Below are 19,639 nucleotides of genomic sequence, written 5' to 3'. Positions count from 1 at the left end.
CACCACTTAAAAAAAAAAAAAAAAACAGTTCCAGACAGAGCTGCCACTGCTTCTTTAGTCTTCACAGCAGCAAAAAGTGCATTTCTTTCCTGTGCACCTCCTACTTCCCGTTTGCCCCAAGCTCTGCAGTGGGAGCACCATGTACCTTATATGGAATAAGGCATACAAACAGCTGAGATCTCCCCAGGTGTCAAACTTGGATCTTCTGGAAGTGATATATGGGAAAGCTGTTTCAGCATGGCTTTTCCTGCCCATCGCATGTTTGTGTGCTGTACTGCATGTTCCTGTGAATACCATGGCAGTGATACTGGTGAAGCAGCTGGATAACTTCAGAAGCCATATAGGGCATCTACTTTGCATAGATGAAATGCAGATGGCCCCTTGAAGGGAGCTAGGAGTAAGCACGTGGCTCGCTTTTTCCTTACAAGCAGGCACTGAGAGAGGATTGGCTCAGAGCCGTAGGATTGAAGCCCTCCTGCAGCCCCTCCAGGACCTGTGGCTGCACTGCCCCACATGAGCATACCCAGTTCCCATCTCCTCACCTCCTTTCTGTGTCAGGACATCTCCATGTCAGAGAGCAGTGTCATGGTACAGGAGCTGACCCCAAGCCAGCAGGCAGCATTGCACAATGCTCACCAGATGTCAGTGTGCTGGGCTCATGTGGGGCCTCGCAGCAGTTTCTAGAAGCCCTGATGCAGCAGGATGCAGGTGGCCGAGCTGAGTCTCCAGCATGGGACAGGGGCAGACCAATGAAGGGGCAGAAAACAGCTCCTTCTGACCCATTTCCTGGAGAGCTGCAATCCAGCACTGGGGGACTGATGCTGGAAACAGTGTTTGTGCTGCTCAGAAGAAGGGCAGTGTAACTTTAGGGAAGAGCTGAAGGGGCTCAGCTGCTATATGCTGTCTCACATTGCTCTGTGTGTGACGTGGGACCACAATACGTATCCTCTTAGAAAGCCTGCTGAGATTTGCTGGTGGAAAGAGCCATGTCAGAGCACCCAGAAGTCATCTGGTGTTCGTGTTGAGTTGATGGTGCTGTACAGCCATCGCCACACAATGCAATTTCCCCACATGAAACCGCAGTTTCCTTTCAGAGAAAACTCCCAAAATACATCCCAGTGACGTAACTACTACTTGGGGTTCTCGTGGCAGTCTGGGTGCTGCAGAGAGCTCTGGGTTCAGAAGCCAGCTTGCAAACTATGGGAGAATAGCAGCCTAAAGCATTGGAGATGTTGAGGCTCCTCTTCCGCAGCAAGCCAAGGATCCAGGAGGCAAGTGTCTAGCTGTAAGGTATCTGCTGTGCACAGCCCTGTGCTGTCTGCTCTGCGGGATGCAGGGAGGATTGGGGAACCTCCTGCTCGCAGAGTGCCGGCCCTGGTCCTGTCTGCATTAACGACTTCTTTCTCGCAAAAGGCATTTCTGATGGTAAAACTGCTTTCCTAGAAGTGTCTTTCCTAGGTGCTGCCAAAATTTGGGGACCAGAGCATGTGTGAAGCAACAGAAATTACGACAGCTTCTGGTTAGTTGTTGATGAATAGGAAGCTAAATGCCAGAAGCATAATCTGCTTTTAGCTTTTGCATTTTTTTTCTTGCATTTTGATGTGACTGTCTCAACCGTCAAAGTGACAAAACGCGAGCGAAAACAAACCTGTCTCTTGGCTTCTGGTTCGCAAAAGCTTTCCTCAAAAAGGAGAAAGCAGGAAGGAGGACTCGGATTTTGTATTTGGAGCAGCACGTGCCCCCAGCCCTGGCATGGGATGAGCCATCTGTGCTGAGAAGTTCACCAGAAGTCACCTCCTGCTCCGACTTCTGCAACTTCCTGTGCTCAGAGCTGCCGGGCACGCATGGCTGCGCTTTTCTTTTCCAGGACTGCGGAGGTGATTTCCCCAGCGTGCAGGAATTTGCAAGATGGCCTCCCCTGGGGCTGCGGGCAGGAGATGGCTGCTGTTGTGCTGGTGGGGTTGGACCACAGGACCTGAGCTTGTGCAGTGGGTCCATGCCTGGCGGAAGGTGTCGGGATGGGACAGCCCTTCCCCACACCCCCAGGGAGATGCAGCGAGGGAGGAAGGGGAAGAGGTGAACAAAGGGCCCCTCCGATGTGATTCAGTCCTTCCGGACTTTCAATCTGTCAGTTCTGAGCGCTGATCTGCAGCTTTGCCGCACCTCCTTTCCCTTGGGGCTCACCTTTCCTCTCCCCACTGGTGCTCCTGTGCTGCTTTCTGGCTTGCTGGAGGAGCAGCAGGAGCTCGGGTCCCTCCTCAGGACTCTCCTGCAGAGACCTGTAGACTGAAGGCTTGCACCCTGGGGAAAACATTGCAAATATGTTTGGTTTTTCTGATCTGATTTTTTTTGAGTGTTTTTTTTTCTATCAGAGCTTCAGCTCATTCTCACAAAACCAAACCAAAGAGCACCTATGTGATAGCATATCTACGTGTACTCATAAAAACATAGCAGTCTTCAGGTTCTAAGTTCTGTCCATCCAAAACTTCTTCCCTGTCTGAGTTCCTACGAGGAGAAAGCCATATCCTAGCTGAGAGGCACTTATTTTCTAAGCTCCCTTTAAATGTTCCTTAGTTTCACCGTAAGGTTTTATAGCATTGCATCTGGTTCCAAAGTATGCACCAATATCTCTACTGCTGCTCAGGCCTGCGTCAGCTTTGCCTTGCCCTGCCCTGGAGGGATGCAGTGAGGTTCAGCTTTGGACGTGTTCCTACAGCTGCTTCAGGAGTGCTGGGCCTCCCTCTTTGGCAGCAGTGCTTTGGATCGCAGGGAACACAGGGATCCCATTGCCAGCACCGTCCGTCCTTCTGCACTGCCTGTCGGAGTCTGTCCAGGGCTCCAATAGCAGCTGGCTCCTCCTGCTCTCCTGGAACCACCACCAGATCAGGGCATGTAGTGGGACGTGACCAGGGGCTGCAAGCAGCTCGCCTCTGGCTAAGCGAGTTTGCTGGGAAAGCTTTAGCAGAATTTTGCAGACCCTTTGTGCTGACACTTATTTATTGTTCCGCAGGTGAAGTCAGACATCACTTGGGTAGAGAAAGATCTGGTGGACTCTGCAGACAAGGTAAGAGAGTCTCTGGGAGAGTGGTGCACGTAATGGCATTTGTCTCCTATGGTAGCACATATGAGGGGGAAGCGTTGCTTGCAGGGACCCCAGCACCATGCCTGCCTTGCAGATTTACCTACAGACCTCTCTCCGCTCAGTGAAAGTGCTCATGGAACAAACAGCGCTTAGTCACTTGCTCATGTGACATTCCAGACTTGACTTCATCCTCCTCCTCCTTCCTGCCCACACCAAACCCCTTTATGTGCTGTGCTTGTCTCCTGACACGTTCTGATCTTGTTGGCTTGCGGGGCTCTGCTGTTGAGCTGTTCAGAGCACTGGAACAGGCTGCCCAGGGAGGTTGTGGAGTCTCCTTCTCTGGAGATATTCAAGGCTCGCCTGGACGCCTACCTGTGCGACCTGGTGTAGGGAACCTGCTTTGGCAGGGGGTTGGTCTCGATGATCTCTAGAGGTCCCTTCCAACCCCTACAACTCTGTGATTCTGTGATTCTGTGTGGACATAAGGTGGCTTCTTCAGGGAGCTGAGTGGTGATAACCCAACACGTAACGTTGTGGTCAGAACAAAATTTATCAGATCTAAATAGCTCCAGGTGCATCTGCAGAGAGCTGTTACTGCAGCTCCTGTGGTGATACGGAGCTTCCTTGGAAGTGGTGATGCTCACCTGCATCCCTGCAGAGCAAAGGAAGTGTCAGAATGAGCTGAGGCTCTGGAGAGCTCCTGTTGAGCGACTGTGCAGTGCTGTCCCATGCTGCTCTGTGCCCCCAGCCCCTTGCTTTGGGCATCGTCACCAGGTGCTGAGGCTCTCCCTGCAGAGCTGGGACCGGCTGGCTTGCTGGCGTTCAGTCATTTGATTCTTTCGTTATTGGTTATCAAAGAACAAGGTACAGGGGTGGAAGAGGCAGGACTGTCATAAATGGGCTCTCTGAGGCCCCTTTTCAGACTGTGTTCTGCAGAAATTCAAAAGTCAACACCAACACGGGGTTATTTCTAGTTCCAAAGATGTGTGGGCATCATTGTACTCATCTCAAGGGGTTTCTTTCTTACCTACGCTTAGAGGGTGCTGCAGCATTAGACATCAGTCCAGACTCCATTAAAAGGTCAAAGGAAAATATGGGTTTGGAGGGGGAATGAAGCAAAAAGGATTGGGTTTGAAATAAAAATGAAGGGATAGGTGTAAACCCTGATGGTGGCAGAAGGTTCACCATGGAATTGGTACACACCACATCTCACTGAGGGTGACCATCATTCCTGTGGGAGAGCCAACAGAAGTGCTGCCAGGCTTCTGCGTGGGGGTTCATTCATTTTTCTCTTCCTTTTAAAAGAGACAGAGGCTTATCAGCATATTCTCCTGTTGTGGAAATACCCACAGTGTGAGCATGGCACATGGTGCTAGATGGAAGTCAGACTTTGGCCTACACCACGCACATTTTCTGTCAGAGAGCATTTCTGACAGATCTTTTCTGAGCCAGGGAAGGGAAATCGAATGTGAACACAGAGCTGTGAGATTTTTTTTTAAAAGCAAAACAGCAACAACAAAAAAAAGCCCCAACCACAAGTGCCGCCAAGGAGCATGAACCTGCCTCCGTGTGACCAAATCGCTCATCTCCGCTACACATCTGCCAGCGGGCTTTAACCACCCGCATCTCCTCCAGCGTGGCTGTGTGCCCATGCCAGAGCCTCCCCAGCTCCAGGGGCTCCCCAAGGTGGTCACTGGGACCCTGCGATGTTGAGCGGGATGGGAAAATGGAGAGGGACCCCAAGCTGCCCCGCATCTGCGCCTTCCTCACGCTGTGGCTGCACAGGAAGCACCGAGCAAAGCCCTGCAGCCTGCAGCTGCCGGCCCCCAGCCCGCTCCCCAGCCCGGTCAGTATGTAGGTTGTGTTGCCTGCTGCTCATCCTGGTGGGCCAATGCTTCAGATGAATGTTCTGGTTTGCTTTTGTCTTTGTGCCTTGTGGGGTGGTTTGCTTTGTGGTGCCGTTGTAAGAAACTCATCGTGGTGCAATGAAGGCTGTTGGTGCTGCGGCTCAGTGGCACGTGGGGGCTGTTGTGCTGGAGATGTGTTGTGGTGTAGGACCTGGTCTCAGAGCCGCAGGTTGGGCTGCGGAGACCCTTTGCAGCTCAACACGGTGGGTCTTGCCATTGACCAAGGCAAAGAGGTCCCGCAGCTGTGGTATGAGGAGGTGTCTTGGAGGTAGACATACTGTTCGTTTCAAATGTTCCTCTCTGCAAAAGTGTGTGAAGCTGCAGGGTGAAATGCATGGCAGCGACATGTAGGCTTGTTTTCTCTCTTGAGTTTTCATGAAGTGGCAGAAGGGAGGGAAGGAGCCCAGCAGCCGGCAGACAGCCCCGTTGTGACACAGCCAGCCTTCAGGGTGTTTGTTTCACTGTGCCTAATGGCTCACGTGACCCCACACAGGCCACATTGGCACCTGGAGGCCATAGAGACCTATAGGCCAACTGTTGGCTGGAGGTGGGAAGCTGTTCCTGACCAACAGCTGTCTGCCGTGGGCAAAGCCTCCAAACAAAACTAGAGGTGTAAGATGGCTGAAGCTGAGAGATCACATGGAGTGTGAGACCTTGTTGTCATAGAGGTTGTAATATCTTTCTTCAGTGTGCTCACTGAGATTTGCTTAGTGGGCATGGAGGGGATGAGTTGATGGTTGGACACAATGAGGTCTTTTCCAACCTTCGATGGCTCTATGATTCTGTGACCTAGGGGGAGTTTCTGTCTCATCACCCTCTCCATGTGCTCAGACTGTATTGTGCATGGGTCTCTCTGCCAGATCTGAGTATCTGGACATCACAGGATCCTGAGAGAGCAAAGCTACCAGCAGACACGGAGCAAAGCCCTACCTTATGTTGTGAAAAGCCAAGCACAGGAGTGGGAAAGGAAGGGTGCTCAATGTTGTGCTGCAGGCAACAACCACATCCGTGTGCTCTGCGAGGAGGAGCGAGGGTGGGAGCTCAGTGTGTGCGGGAGGCAGAGCCTGCAGCTCAGTTCCTGTTGTTTTCTAAAAGCTTTGATTAGGTGGGTTCCAGAGTGAGTATCTGAGTAGCTCTAGAAAACAAACTCTGATTTTCCCCCTGCTCGGCAAGGGGGAAATCTAACTAGTAACTAGTAAAAGAATGTGTTTTAAACAAAACATGTGCCAGAGACCTTGGCTTCCCCTCAATCTTTCTGAAGGCTTGAGTCTGTTAAAAGCATCATCTGTATGTGCTGAAGATGCACCAAGGCTTATGGTGCAGAGTTGCTCAGATTGCCGAGCAGATGGGCTCCAACATGTCTGATTTTTGCCAGCCCTGGCCATGTTTTGACAACACCACCATATTTTTGTGTTGTGGGATTTTTAGTGGCATAAACACTCCTGTTTTTGCCACCAGTGCCTTAAAAAGGAAGGTGCTTTCAAGCACTCATCTAAAATGCAGTTCAAAAGAATGCAACATCTCTGGTGCTGGGAAGAGCGTGGGGTTGTAATGGTGCTGTCTGGTGGAAGCCCACTGGGGACTGCTTTGTTCCAGGTGTTAAAGCCAGGAGATAGCTGTGACCAGCTCTTATGGCTCTCTCAGATGTGGTTCCTGTGAGTCTGAAGCTGCAATCCTTGTCCCTTGACTCAGTAAGACTGTTTTCCTGTTGTTTAGTATATCCACAGCCAACCGTGTCCCCTCTTTTCCAGGGCGAGGGTGTTGTGAAGGAAATCAATATCACACACCATGTGAAGGAAGGCTCTGAGAAGGCTGACCCTTCTCAGTTTGAGCTTCTGAAGGTTCTGGGACAGGGCTCTTTTGGCAAGGTGAGCTCAGTCCTTCCTGTGTGTCATGTAGATAAGTGGTGTTGAAAGAAGAGCTGACAAAGGGACTGTCCCCAGCATAACCTCTTTCCTGATTCTCACTGGATCGCAGACGGTGAGAATCTGATATGCTCACTTAGCAACTGGCTGCTTCTAATTTGAAGGGCAGCTGTGGAGATGCCTCTCATCAAAGTCTGTGTGTCAGCACTGCCCCGGGGGTCTTTATGCAGCTGGTCATGAGGAAAGAAGCATGCAGTGCTGTGGGGGCAGAGGGCTGGGGCATGCTTCTCTTCTCACGGTGATGCTGTGTGCCAGGGACTGGGTTTGGCTTGTTTGCTGTTTCCCTTCTGCGAAGGGGGAAGGAAGTAGCCTGTAATTTGTATCTGTTTCAAAGTGCAAATAACCCAGGTCTCTTGCAGACCATCTGCTCCCGTGTTAAGACTTCAACTTCACGTCAGTCAGCCACCAGCACAGCAAGGGCTAGTGCAGCAGTGGGCTGTGCATGTGCAGCAACAGCTTTGTTGCAATGAACAGAGGATTTTGAAGCTGTCTAAAACCATGTGTTCTTCTGCCTCAGGTTTTCTTGGTGAGAAAAATAACACCACCAGACAGCAACCACCTCTATGCCATGAAAGTGCTCAAAAAGGCAACACTGAAAGGTAGGGGAGCCTTACTGCAGTGTCCTATTGCTCCATGGGAAATTGCACTGGGAAAATGTCACCACCAGTCACTGCTGGCCCTGGGGTGATGGAGATTGGAAAGATCTGGCTCCAGCTGTCTGATCCCAGAATGCTTAGGGTTAGGCGTGAGGCTGACATCAGGGCTCTTTGCTTTCTCCAGCATCTGAACTGTTCCTCTCTTTTCCCACAGTGCGTGATCGTGTAAGGACAAAGATAGAAAGGGACATCCTAGCTGATGTAAACCATCCCTTTGTGGTGAAGCTGCACTACGGTGAGTGCGGGGCTGGCTGGGACAGGTGTCCCTGCCACTGTCCCCAGCAGGTTCTGGGCACCTGCAGTGGCAGAGCCTGTGTCAGTCCATGTCCCTCAGTGGCTGTGCTGTGCTGTGCTGGAGCCTTCACAATCCCCTTAAGACAAATCCTTTCCTGGAAAGGCCTTTGGTCTTGTGTTCACCCTTGAATGGGGCACCAGGAGAAGAAGTTTAAACATCAAATCCTTGGGATTAAAACATTACTTCAGGAGAAAGCAGAGTTAACTGGTCAAGTCAGATCATGGCAGGATGAACGCTCTGATTCTGAGGAAGTTGAGGACAGCTTCTGCCCCTATAAATTGACCAGTGTATTGCTTGAGAAACAGCCCTTCCAGCAGGGCATCAGTGGCAGAAAGGGAACAAATCCCACATAAAATGATGCTTTTCTGCAGTGCCAAGGGGTTGCGTCCTTTTCAGCATCATGGGTGGGAGATCTGATCTACCTCGAATGGTTACCCTACTTGTATTTAACCTAGTAACAACTCAAGGCATTTACACAACTGAAGCCATTGGGATTTAAGTGATTAATGTCACTCCATCGAGCTTTCCCTCAGTGGAGGGGTCTGATTCCTGCTCTGGCTTGTGTTTCAGCATTCCAGACAGAGGGGAAGCTGTATCTCATCTTGGATTTCCTCCGAGGAGGTGACCTTTTCACTCGGCTTTCCAAAGAGGTGGGTATACTTTGGCATCTTGGTGGGTTGCTGAGGCTTTCAGTTTGTGTGTTAATTGCCTGGAGGAACGACTGATCCTCAGAAAGTCCTTGACAGAGTTGGAAGGAGCTTCCAACTTGCTGCTAGCCCAAAGGAGGGAATGTCTGGAGCCCTGTCCCCTGGCAAAGCCTGGAAAACTTAGATTTAAAATGGCACGAGGGAGCAACATGAGTGTGAAGTGTGTTGCTTGTCATGCTCCAAGGATTATAACCCCCATCTCTTTCTGCAGGTCATGTTCACAGAGGAGGACGTGAAGTTCTACCTAGCAGAACTTGCTCTGGGACTTGACCATTTGCACAGCCTGGGAATCATATACAGAGACCTCAAACCAGAGAAGTACGTACGGTACAGATCTATGTTCAGTCCTCAGCCTGCAGTCAGAGCACAGCACAACCTTCTTCCACAAAACAATGCCTTGGGCCAAGCAGATGGAAGGCAGCAGAGCAGAGCAGTAAGGCTCTTGCTCCTCACACCAGCAGTTAGAGCCAGGAGCTCTGTGGAGGCAGCATGTGTGCACCACATGTCTGAACATTAATCCTCAGCCAGTGCTGGGCTCCAGCTTTAAGCAACTGAGAGCTTTCGGAGGAAAAAGGCCTCTGAAGAGACACAGCAGCTGCACGACTGGGTTATTCCTACCTGAGACATGGGAGGGATCAAAGTTGATGTAATCTGTGTAGCTCATTGGTTCAATGTGAAGTTCAGTGTGTATAGAAGGCAGCTGCTTTCTGCCATTTATGATGATGGAGCTTGAAGTACAGGGAAGGATGGATACGTTCCTCCTCTGGAGTTCTGGAGCATCTCTGACCAGCTCTGAGAGAACTGCTGGTTCTCACCAGCCTTTCTTTGCCACTAATAACTTGTTTTTTCTTCCTTGCTGTAGCATCCTCCTGGATGAAGAAGGACACATCAAACTCACAGGTGAGGCGCTCCATAAAAACCTTGGTTCTTGAAACATGGAGCTTCTCTCAGACCTCCCTGCTCTGGGCCGTTGTGAAGAGCAGGTGGGCACATGCTGATGCTTTTTCTCTTTTGTAGATTTTGGCCTGAGTAAGGAGGCAATAGACCATGAAAAGAAAGCCTACTCCTTCTGCGGGACAGTGGAATATATGGCCCCAGAGGTGGTGAACCGTCAGGGCCACTCCCACAGCGCAGACTGGTGGTCCTATGGGGTGCTGATGGTGCGTAACTGGTGGGCTTGGAAACCTCAGCAGTTGCTCAGGGTCTAGCTATGAAATACCATGAGGTGACTGCATCCAGCAGAGGTGCTGGTGCCAGTGTCGGCCCTGGAGCAGGCTGTTGGTTGCTGTGCAGATCTGGTGCCACCATCTGGCAGCTGCTGGATCCAAGGGCTATGGCAGGAGTAGGCACTGCTGGAACACATCCCCAGTACACACTGTGATACAAAGCTCCCTTCTGAGAATGTGATGCCTGCTCTCTTTTTCCAGAGCCAGGCTTTTGATCACTTGCAAGGCTTCTGCTAGCTGTGGAGAATTCCCAAATGAAGGTGTAATGAGATCTGTGCAGTCCTCAGACTTGCTCGTATATGTGACGTCCCCTTGTTCTCTCTCCCTCCCAGTTTGAGATGCTCACTGGCTCGCTGCCGTTCCAGGGAAAGGACCGCAAGGAAACGATGACCCTCATCCTTAAGTAAGAGGAGATTTGATGTGTGTATAGAGACAAGCCTGCTGCTCTTTCTCTAAGCATGCTCCAGTTGGTGTTCACAATGTAATGGCATTACTTGGCAGGTAGCTTCATATCAACACTCAGTTTGAAGGGTGCAGTACAAAATGCCAGATTGTTGTACTTTCAGGGGTGGAGGTGCTGCTGCTTGTGGGTTGGCTTCTTTATACCTACAACTGATTGCATAACATCTTCCCTAGAGCAAAACTGGGCATGCCTCAGTTCCTGAGCGCTGAGGCACAGAGCCTCCTGCGAGCCCTCTTCAAAAGGAACCCAGCCAACAGATTAGGTAAGGCATTTTTTGTTTCTGAATCCACCTGGTGCTGTAGCTGTGCCTCTCACATCGCAGTGGGTTGGCAGCATGCTGGCACTTGTGCTAAGTTAATAGGCTCTCCATAATACCTGATTATGTTGCATGCTTTGTGATAGCCTTTGCTTTGTTGGTGATCCTGATTAAATGTTAAGCACTCTGCGGGTGCATCTTTCAGGTTCTGGTCCAGATGGGGCAGAAGAGATAAAGCGTCATCCGTTCTACTCTACTATTGACTGGAATGTGAGTATCAGAAACACAAAAGCAAACTTCACCCCATTTAGCACAGTGATGCAGCTCTGCTGACTGCAGTGGTGACACTTGCAGGCTGACCAGCTGTGGGAGTGCTACCAACCCATGTTTCCATCTTTCCTAATTATCCTTCCCGAAGCTAAACTGCTGTTTGTCATGCAAGTAACTGTTTCACACTAAGTTGCCTATGACCTCACCCTGATTTGATCTCTCAGAAGTAAGGTGCAGGTTTTAATTGGGTTTTTGCACAAGGATTGCCTTGCACAGAGTAGGAAGGGCTCAGGAAGGCATTTCTGGCAAGGAGCTGCATTGTACTCTGCAGAGAAACAGGACAATAACTGTATTGTACATAGAACACTTTATTTTTTTCTTCGTTAATATATGATACGTGGTAGAAACTTACAGAATTTCTTCACAATCTCTCTGAAAGGTACCCTCCTGGCCAGGAGGCCATCCCTCCCACTGCTGGGCTGCAGTCTCAGCACTGTTTCTAGTGTTGTAAACTTTCTTCCCAGCCTCTCATTCTTAGCAGTTATTAGCAGCCTTCTGAGCACAGTCAACTATCACAGCACTTCCATGCTACCTATATTTTGCAGAAGCTGTACCGAAGAGAAATCAAGCCGCCCTTCAAGCCTGCTGTAGGCCAGCCTGATGACACCTTTTATTTTGATACAGAATTTACATCGCGTACACCAAAAGGTTGGTATGAATTTATGAATTCAGCTGAAGCCTGTGTGAAATAATAATACAGCTTAATCATGGCTTGCCTGTGCTATCACGGCAAGGTTTGCCTCCTCCTAGCTGCTTCAGGGAGAAGGAGTCCCAGCCATATGCAGGGTGTTATTGGTAGTTCGATGCTGCATGATATTGTTCTTGTCTGAGCCACAGCCATGAGGGGAAGGCTTCTGCTGCTACTCCTTTTCAAGTTTTTCTTCACCTCCTGTTGCAGATTCCCCAGGCATCCCTCCCAGTGCAGGTGCACATCAGCTCTTCCGCGGCTTCAGTTTTGTGGCCACCGGACTGATGGAAGACAGCAAGGTGAAACCTGCACAGCCCCCTCTGCATTCCGTGGTGCAGGTGAGACATGGGGACAGAAGAGCAGCTGCTCTGAGACTGCAGTAACTCCAGAGAGGGTCTGCAGGAGCTAAAGGAAAGATATTCTGGTTTAAATTCTTGCATCCTAATGTTCTTTTGTTTCTACTGACTGTCATGTGCAGAGGTCAGCAGGGCACACTGAGTGTTTGCCTCCTTCTTGCCAGGTGGACTCAGGCTGTGTCAATGAGAGGTGCTGCAGGAATGCAGTGTGCTGCATGCAGGCAGTGTTAGCCTACTGACCTATATTTGCCATGTTCTCCTTTCCTCTCTCTCCCCAGCAGGGAGGAGAGGCTGTGGGATGTAGCAGACAGCAGTCTGTCACTTCACTTGGCATCGTAGTTAACTCATCACGTTGCACAAAGCATTCCCTGAACCCTCCCAGCTCATTTGCTCCCTGCTCTCTTGTTGCAGCAGCTGCATGGAAAGAACATCCAGTTCAGCGATGGCTACGTGGTAAAGGAGGCGATTGGTGTGGGCTCCTACTCTGTGTGCAAACGGTGCATTCACAAAGCAACCAACATGGAGTATGCAGTCAAGGTCTGAGATGTTCAGTCTGATCTCCCTTGTTAGATTTCTGTTCATCCCTGTAATGAGCAAATCAGTAGAAAGGAATGAAATTGTTTTCCCTGATTTTGTGGGACTTAAATATACAATTTTGGGGCAAATGACAGGGAATGGATATAGCACAGTATGTCTGCAGTGCACTGGCACAGGCTGCTCAGAGGAGCTGTGGATGCCCCATCCCAAGAGGTGCCCAAAGCCAGGCTGGATGGGGCCATGGGCAGCCTGACTAGGTGGGGGGCAAGCAGCCCACGGCAGAGGTTCTTATGAATGGTTGTTATGATTTATCCCAGCAGGTGGCTGTGCACCACACAATCTGTTCCTTACTGGCCCCCTTCCCAGTGGGATGGGGGAGAGAATTGGAAAAAAAAAACCACCAAAGTAGAACTCATGAGTTGAGATGAAGCGCTTTACTAAGATACAGAAAAGGATAATATATATGTGTGTGTGTGTGTGTATATAAATATATATAGCATGTGATGCACAAGCAATTGCTCACAACCTACCGACTGATGCCCAGCTTGCCACTCAGTGAGTGGAAGAGAGCAAGATGAACTCCCACTCCCTTCAAAACTCTCATTCACATGCTGGTATGAAATATCCCTTTGGTCAGTTTAAGTCAGCTGATTAAGGCCTGATTCTGTCCCTTCTGTCGTCCCCCCCCAGCTCCTTGGGCCTCATCAGCCCTTCTCTGAGAAACTGGAATGGCCTTGGCAATACAACACTGCTCAGCAACAACTATAAACATCGTTGTGTTATCAACATTGTTTTTCTCTTAGAACCAAAACATAGCATCATACCAGCTACTCTGAAGAAAACAATTCTGTCCCAGCTGAAACTAAGACAATGGTCTTTAAGGTCCCTTCCAACTCAACCATTCTGTGCTTCTGCGATAAAACCTTCAGTTTGTTTGCTTTGTCCTGGACACTGTCCCATCCAGCTGTGAATAACCCTTACTTGTACCCCTGCAGGTTATTGACAAGAGCAAACGGGACCCTTCTGAGGAAATTGAAATCCTCCTGCGATACGGGCAACATCCAAACATCATTACCTTGAAAGATGTGAGTATACCATGAAAGATTTCTCATGTACATTGGGGTGAGAATGCTGCTCTAGCATGGGTATCCCAATGGCATTGCTCATTGGATCACTCTGGGGTGGGGAAGAATCCAATCAGTCCCACCTCTCTGTTGTTGACTTCTTTCTTCTTCTTGGTGGTAGAAATACAACAGGGAAGCCCGGGAAGCAGTTTTTAATTAACTCCCTCCATGTTTGCTTTGGTAGGTTTATGATGATGGGAAGTACGTGTATCTGGTGACAGAACTGATGAGAGGAGGGGAGCTGCTAGATAAAATCCTGAGACAGAAGTTTTTCTCAGAGAGGGAGGCCAGTTCAGTCCTACACACGATCTGCAAAACAGTGGAATATCTGCATTCTCAAGGGGTGAGTATGGTTACGTCTGCTTCCCTGGGTGCTTTGTATTGATGTTATGCCTTGTGTTGATGTTTTAGCAAGGCAGATAGAGGGCCAGAGCAGGGGCTGAGGATCTTGATGCAGCTTCAGTCCTTCTTGGGGCATGAATGTAGCATTGCCTTTGTTCTGCAGGTAGTTCACAGGGACTTGAAACCCAGCAATATTCTCTATGTGGATGAGTCAGGAAATCCAGAAAGCATTCGTATATGTGACTTTGGATTTGCCAAGCAGCTGAGAGCTGAGAATGGTCTTCTCATGACTCCTTGCTATACTGCAAACTTTGTAGCACCTGAGGTAAGCACCTTGCTGACTTGAGGCTTCAGTAGCTGTCATTTCCCTCCCCCAGACTGTGTTCTAATTCTGCAATTGGTCTAATTGTGCCTGTTCTGGCATATTTTGTCTTGGATTAATTAGAAAAATAACAATAGCCATAGTACAGAATAAATATGGGATCCCCACTGCAGTCCTCCAGCTTGTGCTGTCCATATTGCTGGGGCTCTGTGTAGGGAAATGAGATGCTAAAATCCCAATGATTTCGTAGGCTGCTTCTCTTCCTGACTAACTGACCTGTTAAAAGGAGTGGGATTACTTTTCCTCCAGCTATCTTGGTGTGGAAGAAAGAAAAAGAGATAAAAAGCAGTGGAGCATATATGCAGTGTCATCACTTTGGAACACAGCTTCTTTCTTACTTGTCATTTTGATGCAGCTGGGAGAGTTACTCTGTTCCACGAAACTGAAGTCTGATGTGAATGCTGACCTTTAGTCCATGCCTTTGCTGTTCAGTGCGGCTTTAGCAGCTTTGCACCCAGCCTGCACAGGGGGCTTATGCTGCTCTTCGCAAGCTGAAACAAGCTCAGCAATGAGAACCAAACATACTTCTTCTCCTTTGCTTATTCCAGGTACTGAAGCGACAGGGCTACGATGAGGGCTGTGACATCTGGAGTCTGGGAGTCCTCCTTTACACTATGCTTGCAGGGTAAGTGCCTCCCTCCATGGCTTCTTGCTGCCCAGAACCACTCCCTGGCCTGGAAACAGGATGGTAAATGTCATTCTTGCTCTCATCTCTCCTCAGCTGTACTCCATTTGCAAATGGACCCAGTGACACTCCAGAAGAGATCCTGACTCGAATAGGCGGGGGAAAGTTCTCTGTCAATGGAGGCAACTGGGACACCGTTTCTGACATGGCCAAGGCACGATGTGGAGTCTGTCTGCACTGTATTACAGGGTGGGGTCAGGCAAATATGATGCAGGTTCAGGGCAGGTTGGAGAGGAAGGGTAGAGAGAGCGGATAAAAGCAGTAGTGTGGCTTCTGCCCTGTGCACATCTTCCTCATGAGCAGCTCAGCAGTGTGCCTCTGCCTGCTTTGTTCTAGCTCAGGCTGTGAAAATTTGCATGCAGCAACAACCTTGTGCCTGACTCACACTGGGTTTGTTGCTGTGTTATACCTCCCAGGCCCACTGAAAACATATTTTATACAAAAGGAGCTTGATATCTGGGGTCCTTAAACTTGGCTTCTGAACTGAAATCTCAATTTGGGAACAGGTGGGTGGCATTTTTTCTTTTAAAGTATGAAGTCTTCAGATGTCTGACTTTCCAAACGATTCCCTTAGGACTTGGTATCAAAGATGCTTCATGTAGATCCTCACCAGCGCCTGACAGCCAAGCAGGTCCTGCAACACCCATGGATAACACAGAAGGACAGCTTACCCCAGAGCCAGCTGAATCACCAGGATGTCCAGCTGGTAAAGGTACAGAGTGGGCTGGGTTCCTTGTCCCTGAGCTCTTTGGAAAGCAGTCATCCTGGTGTGGGCAGAACAGACTGGAAGGTTGTAGTGCTGTGGGCTGGGGAGGCAATGCCAGCGTTTGAGGCAGGAAAGCTTACAAGGGTTCTTTGAAAAACTGACTGGACAGCTAGGCCCAGAGAGTGGTAGTGAATGGAGTTGGCAGTAGTCACAGATGATGTTCAGCAGGGGTTGGGCCAGCTCAGTTTAATATCTTTCATGATGATCTGGATGAGGGGATTGAGTGCACCCTCTGGAATTTTGCAGATGGCACCAAGTTAGGACAAAGTATTAATCTGCCTGAGGGTAGGAAGGCTCTACAGATGGACTGGACAGGCTCATCGATGGGCTGAGGCCAATGGGATGAAGTTCAGCAAGACTTTGGTCACAGTAACCCCATGCCAATGTTACAGGCTTGGAGCAGCATGGCAGAGAGTTGCAAGGAGGAAAAGGACCTGGGGGTGTTGTTCAGCCAAGCATCAACCATGAGCCAGCGGAGCGCCCAGGTGGTCAAGAAGGCCAATGGCATCTTGGCTGTGTCAGCAGTAGTGCAGCCAGAAGGAGCAGGGGTTTGATTGTCCCTCTGTACTTGATGCTGGTGAGGCAGCACCCCAAGTGCTGTGTTCAGTTTTGGGCCCCCTCTACAGGAAAGACATCAAGGCCCTGGAGCACGTTCCGAGAAGGAAATGGATTTGTGAGGGATCTGGAGCACAGTGCTATGGAGAGCAGCTGAGGGAACTGGGATGGTTCTATCTGGAGAAGAGGAGGCTCAGGGAGACCACATCACTCTCTGCAATTCCCTGAAAGGAAGTTGTAATGAGATGGAGGTCAACCTCTGCTTCAGGTAGCAGAGATAGGATGAGAGGTGATGGCCTCAAGGTGTTCCAGAAGAGGATTGAATATTTGGAAAAATGTCAGAAAGAGTGGTAATACATTGGAACAAGCTGCCCAGGGAGATGGTGGAGTCATCAGCCCTAAAGGTGTTTGGAAAACACGGAGGTGTGCCACTAATGGACATGGTCATTGGCCTGGTGGGAATGGGCTGGGGTTGGCCTTGGTGATATAGAGGTCTTTTCCAAATCTCAGTGATTCTATCATGATATGAATGGCATGTCAATGAGGGATGGAGATTTAAAGAAAAAAAAGCAAGATGGTCCTGGCTTTGTTTATGGCTCCTCTGCTCCCTCCTCTTGTAAAACATCTCCTGCTCCTGAGTGATCACTCTTGTGTCTTCTCTCCAAGGGGGCAATGGCTGCCACATACTCTGCACTGAACAGCTCTAAGCCGAGCCCCCAGCTGAAGCCCATCGAGTCTTCCATCCTGGCACAGCGGCGGGTGAAGAAGCTCCCCTCCACCACCCTGTGAGGATGGGGCAGTGTGGGGTGGTTTCACCAGACTTTGCACAACTACTGAGGTGTGGAAGGGCATAGGGCAGTTGGTGCCTGCCCCTTGAGGACTTGTTCTCAAATCCACGTCAAGGCCAAGTGCCTTCTGCAGTAGACTGGCTCCTCCTTGTGTGGACTGATCTTTGCTGAGAGAACTTCACTGTAAAACTTTTTTGAAGTGTAAATTGTTGATTTTTAAAGACATCCATCTGTGTATATGAGAACTAGAATATATAACTGATGTCAAGTGGCACTAAAAAGCAGCTCTGATTCACCCTTTCCCATGTAGGGCCAGATATTTGTTGTAGCTACGTCATTTCAAATAAGGTAGGGATCATCTAGAGAGAGTCCAGCAGAGGGCCACAAAGATGATTAAGGGCCTGGAGCCCAGAACTGGTCGTGGTATTCCAGATGTGGCCTCTCCAGGACAGAGCAGAGGGGCAGGATCACCTCCCTTGTCCTGCTAGCCACACTTTTTTTAATTCACCCCAGGTTACCATTGGCCTTCTTTGGCCACCAGGGCACACAGATCCTCAGAGCTGTGTCATTTGCCCTGTGACAGGCAAACCAGCAGTACTGTAGCAGGGCTGCATATTGGGCCACCTCCTCTCAGGTGTATTACACCACTTCGCAGTGGGAAATAATGAGACCTAGTTAGGACAAGGCAGGAATCAACAGGAAAGGTGGCAGGATGTGATCGGCAGAGGGGAATTCCTTCTCTCAGGGCATTTTAATGTTAATAGAAACCAACGCTTTGAGGTGAACTGTGCTAGAAGTAAATCCCAGACCCACTCTCACCTGCAAGCCAGTGCTGGAGCTGCCCCAGTGCTGGCAGATCAGAATTGCAGAGACTGTGGGTGCACGAGGGTGTGACTGAAGTCAGCAAAGGTTCTTGTGTGAATTTCTGCTACGGGCAAGTTTTGATTATTAGTTCCCAATCAACCAAGTGCTGTTACTTTTTTAATTCCAGTGCTCAATAAAAAAGGATGTGTTGATCTCTGTGTATGAGAGCTGTGGGTATCTGTGTGGCCACCTGTGGCCACTCTTGCTCCCTTAGTGGTTTTCTCTGACAGCATTAAACCTTTCCCAAAATATAGAGGGATTAATTGCTATCATCTGAGTGGAGGTCACATTAATCGGAGTGAAAGCAGGGCTCCTTCAACCTGCTGTCCTATAGGTCCTTAGGAAAGTTTTGGCAAGCTGAAATCTGGGATCCAGCTTCTAATCACGGAGTCTACCTGGAATTATTCAGCTGTGCCCAGGTACTGTGTTAACTTGCAGCCAAGTGGCCTGGAGATAGCAGTGAGCATCTCTCTCTGTGTAAATGCAGCTTCTGTGTAGGAAAGGCTGAGCTTTCCAATTTGGGAGCATAAATCAGCAATGTTTTCTGTTGTAGAAGGGCTTACCCAGCTGAGAGACTGTTTTCCTTCTTCCCACTGTGTAAAGCAGCCATGCCTTCCTCTTAATGATGTGGTTCTGACCTGTCAAATTAAATGGAGCATAAATAAATGCATTTTGGCCTGGTAGCTGTTCCCACCAAGAGTTCTTGGGCTGTTTGGAAATTGAAGTCTGGTAACTCTCTAAGCAATCATCCTTTTTCCTTAGTGAAACGCAACACAGCTCCATGCACCCTCCTTGTATCAGTTTCTGCGATTTTAACTTCTTCCCGCAGATTTGCCACCAGTCACTGACTGGCTGGGATGAGCCCACAATGGGTTGGCCTCAGGGTGCGACCAGCTCCCAGCTGGGCTTCAGGATACTCTGGGATTGTGGGCACACGCCAGGATGTGGGGCATGTGCTGTGCTTTCATGTAACATTCAACAATTTAATCCCCCTTTGAAAGTAAAGAGAACATTTTAAACATATCAACATCTTTTTCAAGTACAGGGGGGAGGCAATGAATAAAACCTTCATTCATGCTATGGAAGCTGGAGGTCTACTGCCACTCCGTTTTCTTGCTCTGGTTATTAACACATCAAGCTGTCTCACCACTCAGTGCAGCTCTCTTGCTGCCTTTCTCCTTTGTACGGTGCCGGAACACCTGCCATTAATACTAATTCTACTCTGGAGAGAAACTCCCTTTCAGATATGCTTGTCTGAAAATAAATTGACATGTAAAAGGTCTCTTTTGTCGGGAAGTGCATGTAAAATACTGGAGTAAGTAGCTGATCGCTTACAAAAGGAGCCACTGACTCTTTAAATGATGCGTGTGAAGGGGGTTATAAATGTTAAATATGGGGGTGATGTTGTAAATGGGCCAGCAACTCGAGAAGGGTCACATAGCTGCATTCTCTGTTTGGTATTTGACTTTAAGAATTGGGGTGGGTTTTTTTTTCATCTGAATCTGTGGCAATAGAAGCACTGCATTGACTCTGGGTGAAGCCACTTAGAACCCATTTGGAGTAAACTGTTTTTTTTTGAAAAAGCACTGTGAAACAAAAACTGAGAGCGTTGGTGATGAGAACTTTGATTCAGACATTTAATGAGGTCCAAGGTGCTCTTGTTTTTCCTGGGACAAAAATTGGTATTGTTTTCAGTTAGGAAGCA

The 19,639-nt window shown here is 49.2% G+C and overlaps 1 protein-coding gene across 6 annotated transcripts in view; it reads left to right on the top strand.

The window, feature by feature from the left end:
- The window catches only part of RPS6KA1 (ribosomal protein S6 kinase A1), a 24,405-nt gene extending 6,313 nt beyond the window's left edge, over window positions 1-18,092 (top strand). For 2 of the 6 annotated variants that reach the window (XM_003214166.4, XM_010723224.3), the window contains exons 2-22: window positions 3,011-3,064; window positions 6,741-6,857; window positions 7,432-7,513; window positions 7,725-7,805; window positions 8,436-8,515; window positions 8,784-8,890; window positions 9,435-9,472; window positions 9,590-9,732; window positions 10,131-10,201; window positions 10,435-10,523; window positions 10,723-10,787; window positions 11,393-11,495; window positions 11,746-11,873; window positions 12,303-12,428; window positions 13,424-13,513; window positions 13,737-13,895; window positions 14,058-14,219; window positions 14,825-14,901; window positions 14,998-15,115; window positions 15,536-15,673; window positions 16,120-16,932. In XM_003214166.4, the coding sequence (XP_003214214.1) occupies window positions 3,011-3,064; window positions 6,741-6,857; window positions 7,432-7,513; window positions 7,725-7,805; window positions 8,436-8,515; window positions 8,784-8,890; window positions 9,435-9,472; window positions 9,590-9,732; window positions 10,131-10,201; window positions 10,435-10,523; window positions 10,723-10,787; window positions 11,393-11,495; window positions 11,746-11,873; window positions 12,303-12,428; window positions 13,424-13,513; window positions 13,737-13,895; window positions 14,058-14,219; window positions 14,825-14,901; window positions 14,998-15,115; window positions 15,536-15,673; window positions 16,120-16,281 (2,190 nt within the window). In that variant the 3' untranslated portion in view covers window positions 16,282-16,932. The other 4 variants (XM_010723223.3, XM_031556780.1, XM_010723222.3 and 1 more) reach the window with 4 other exon arrangements.
- Window positions 18,093-19,639: the final 1,547 nt, after the last annotated feature.

The sequence above is a fragment of the Meleagris gallopavo genome, chromosome 25 (genome assembly GCF_000146605.3).
Source record: "Meleagris gallopavo isolate NT-WF06-2002-E0010 breed Aviagen turkey brand Nicholas breeding stock chromosome 25, Turkey_5.1, whole genome shotgun sequence".
In the NCBI taxonomy this organism is placed as follows: Eukaryota; Metazoa; Chordata; class Aves; order Galliformes; family Phasianidae; genus Meleagris; species Meleagris gallopavo.
The sequence above is the reverse complement of the archived record's forward strand: the minus strand, read 5'-3'. Positions and strand labels throughout refer to the sequence as shown.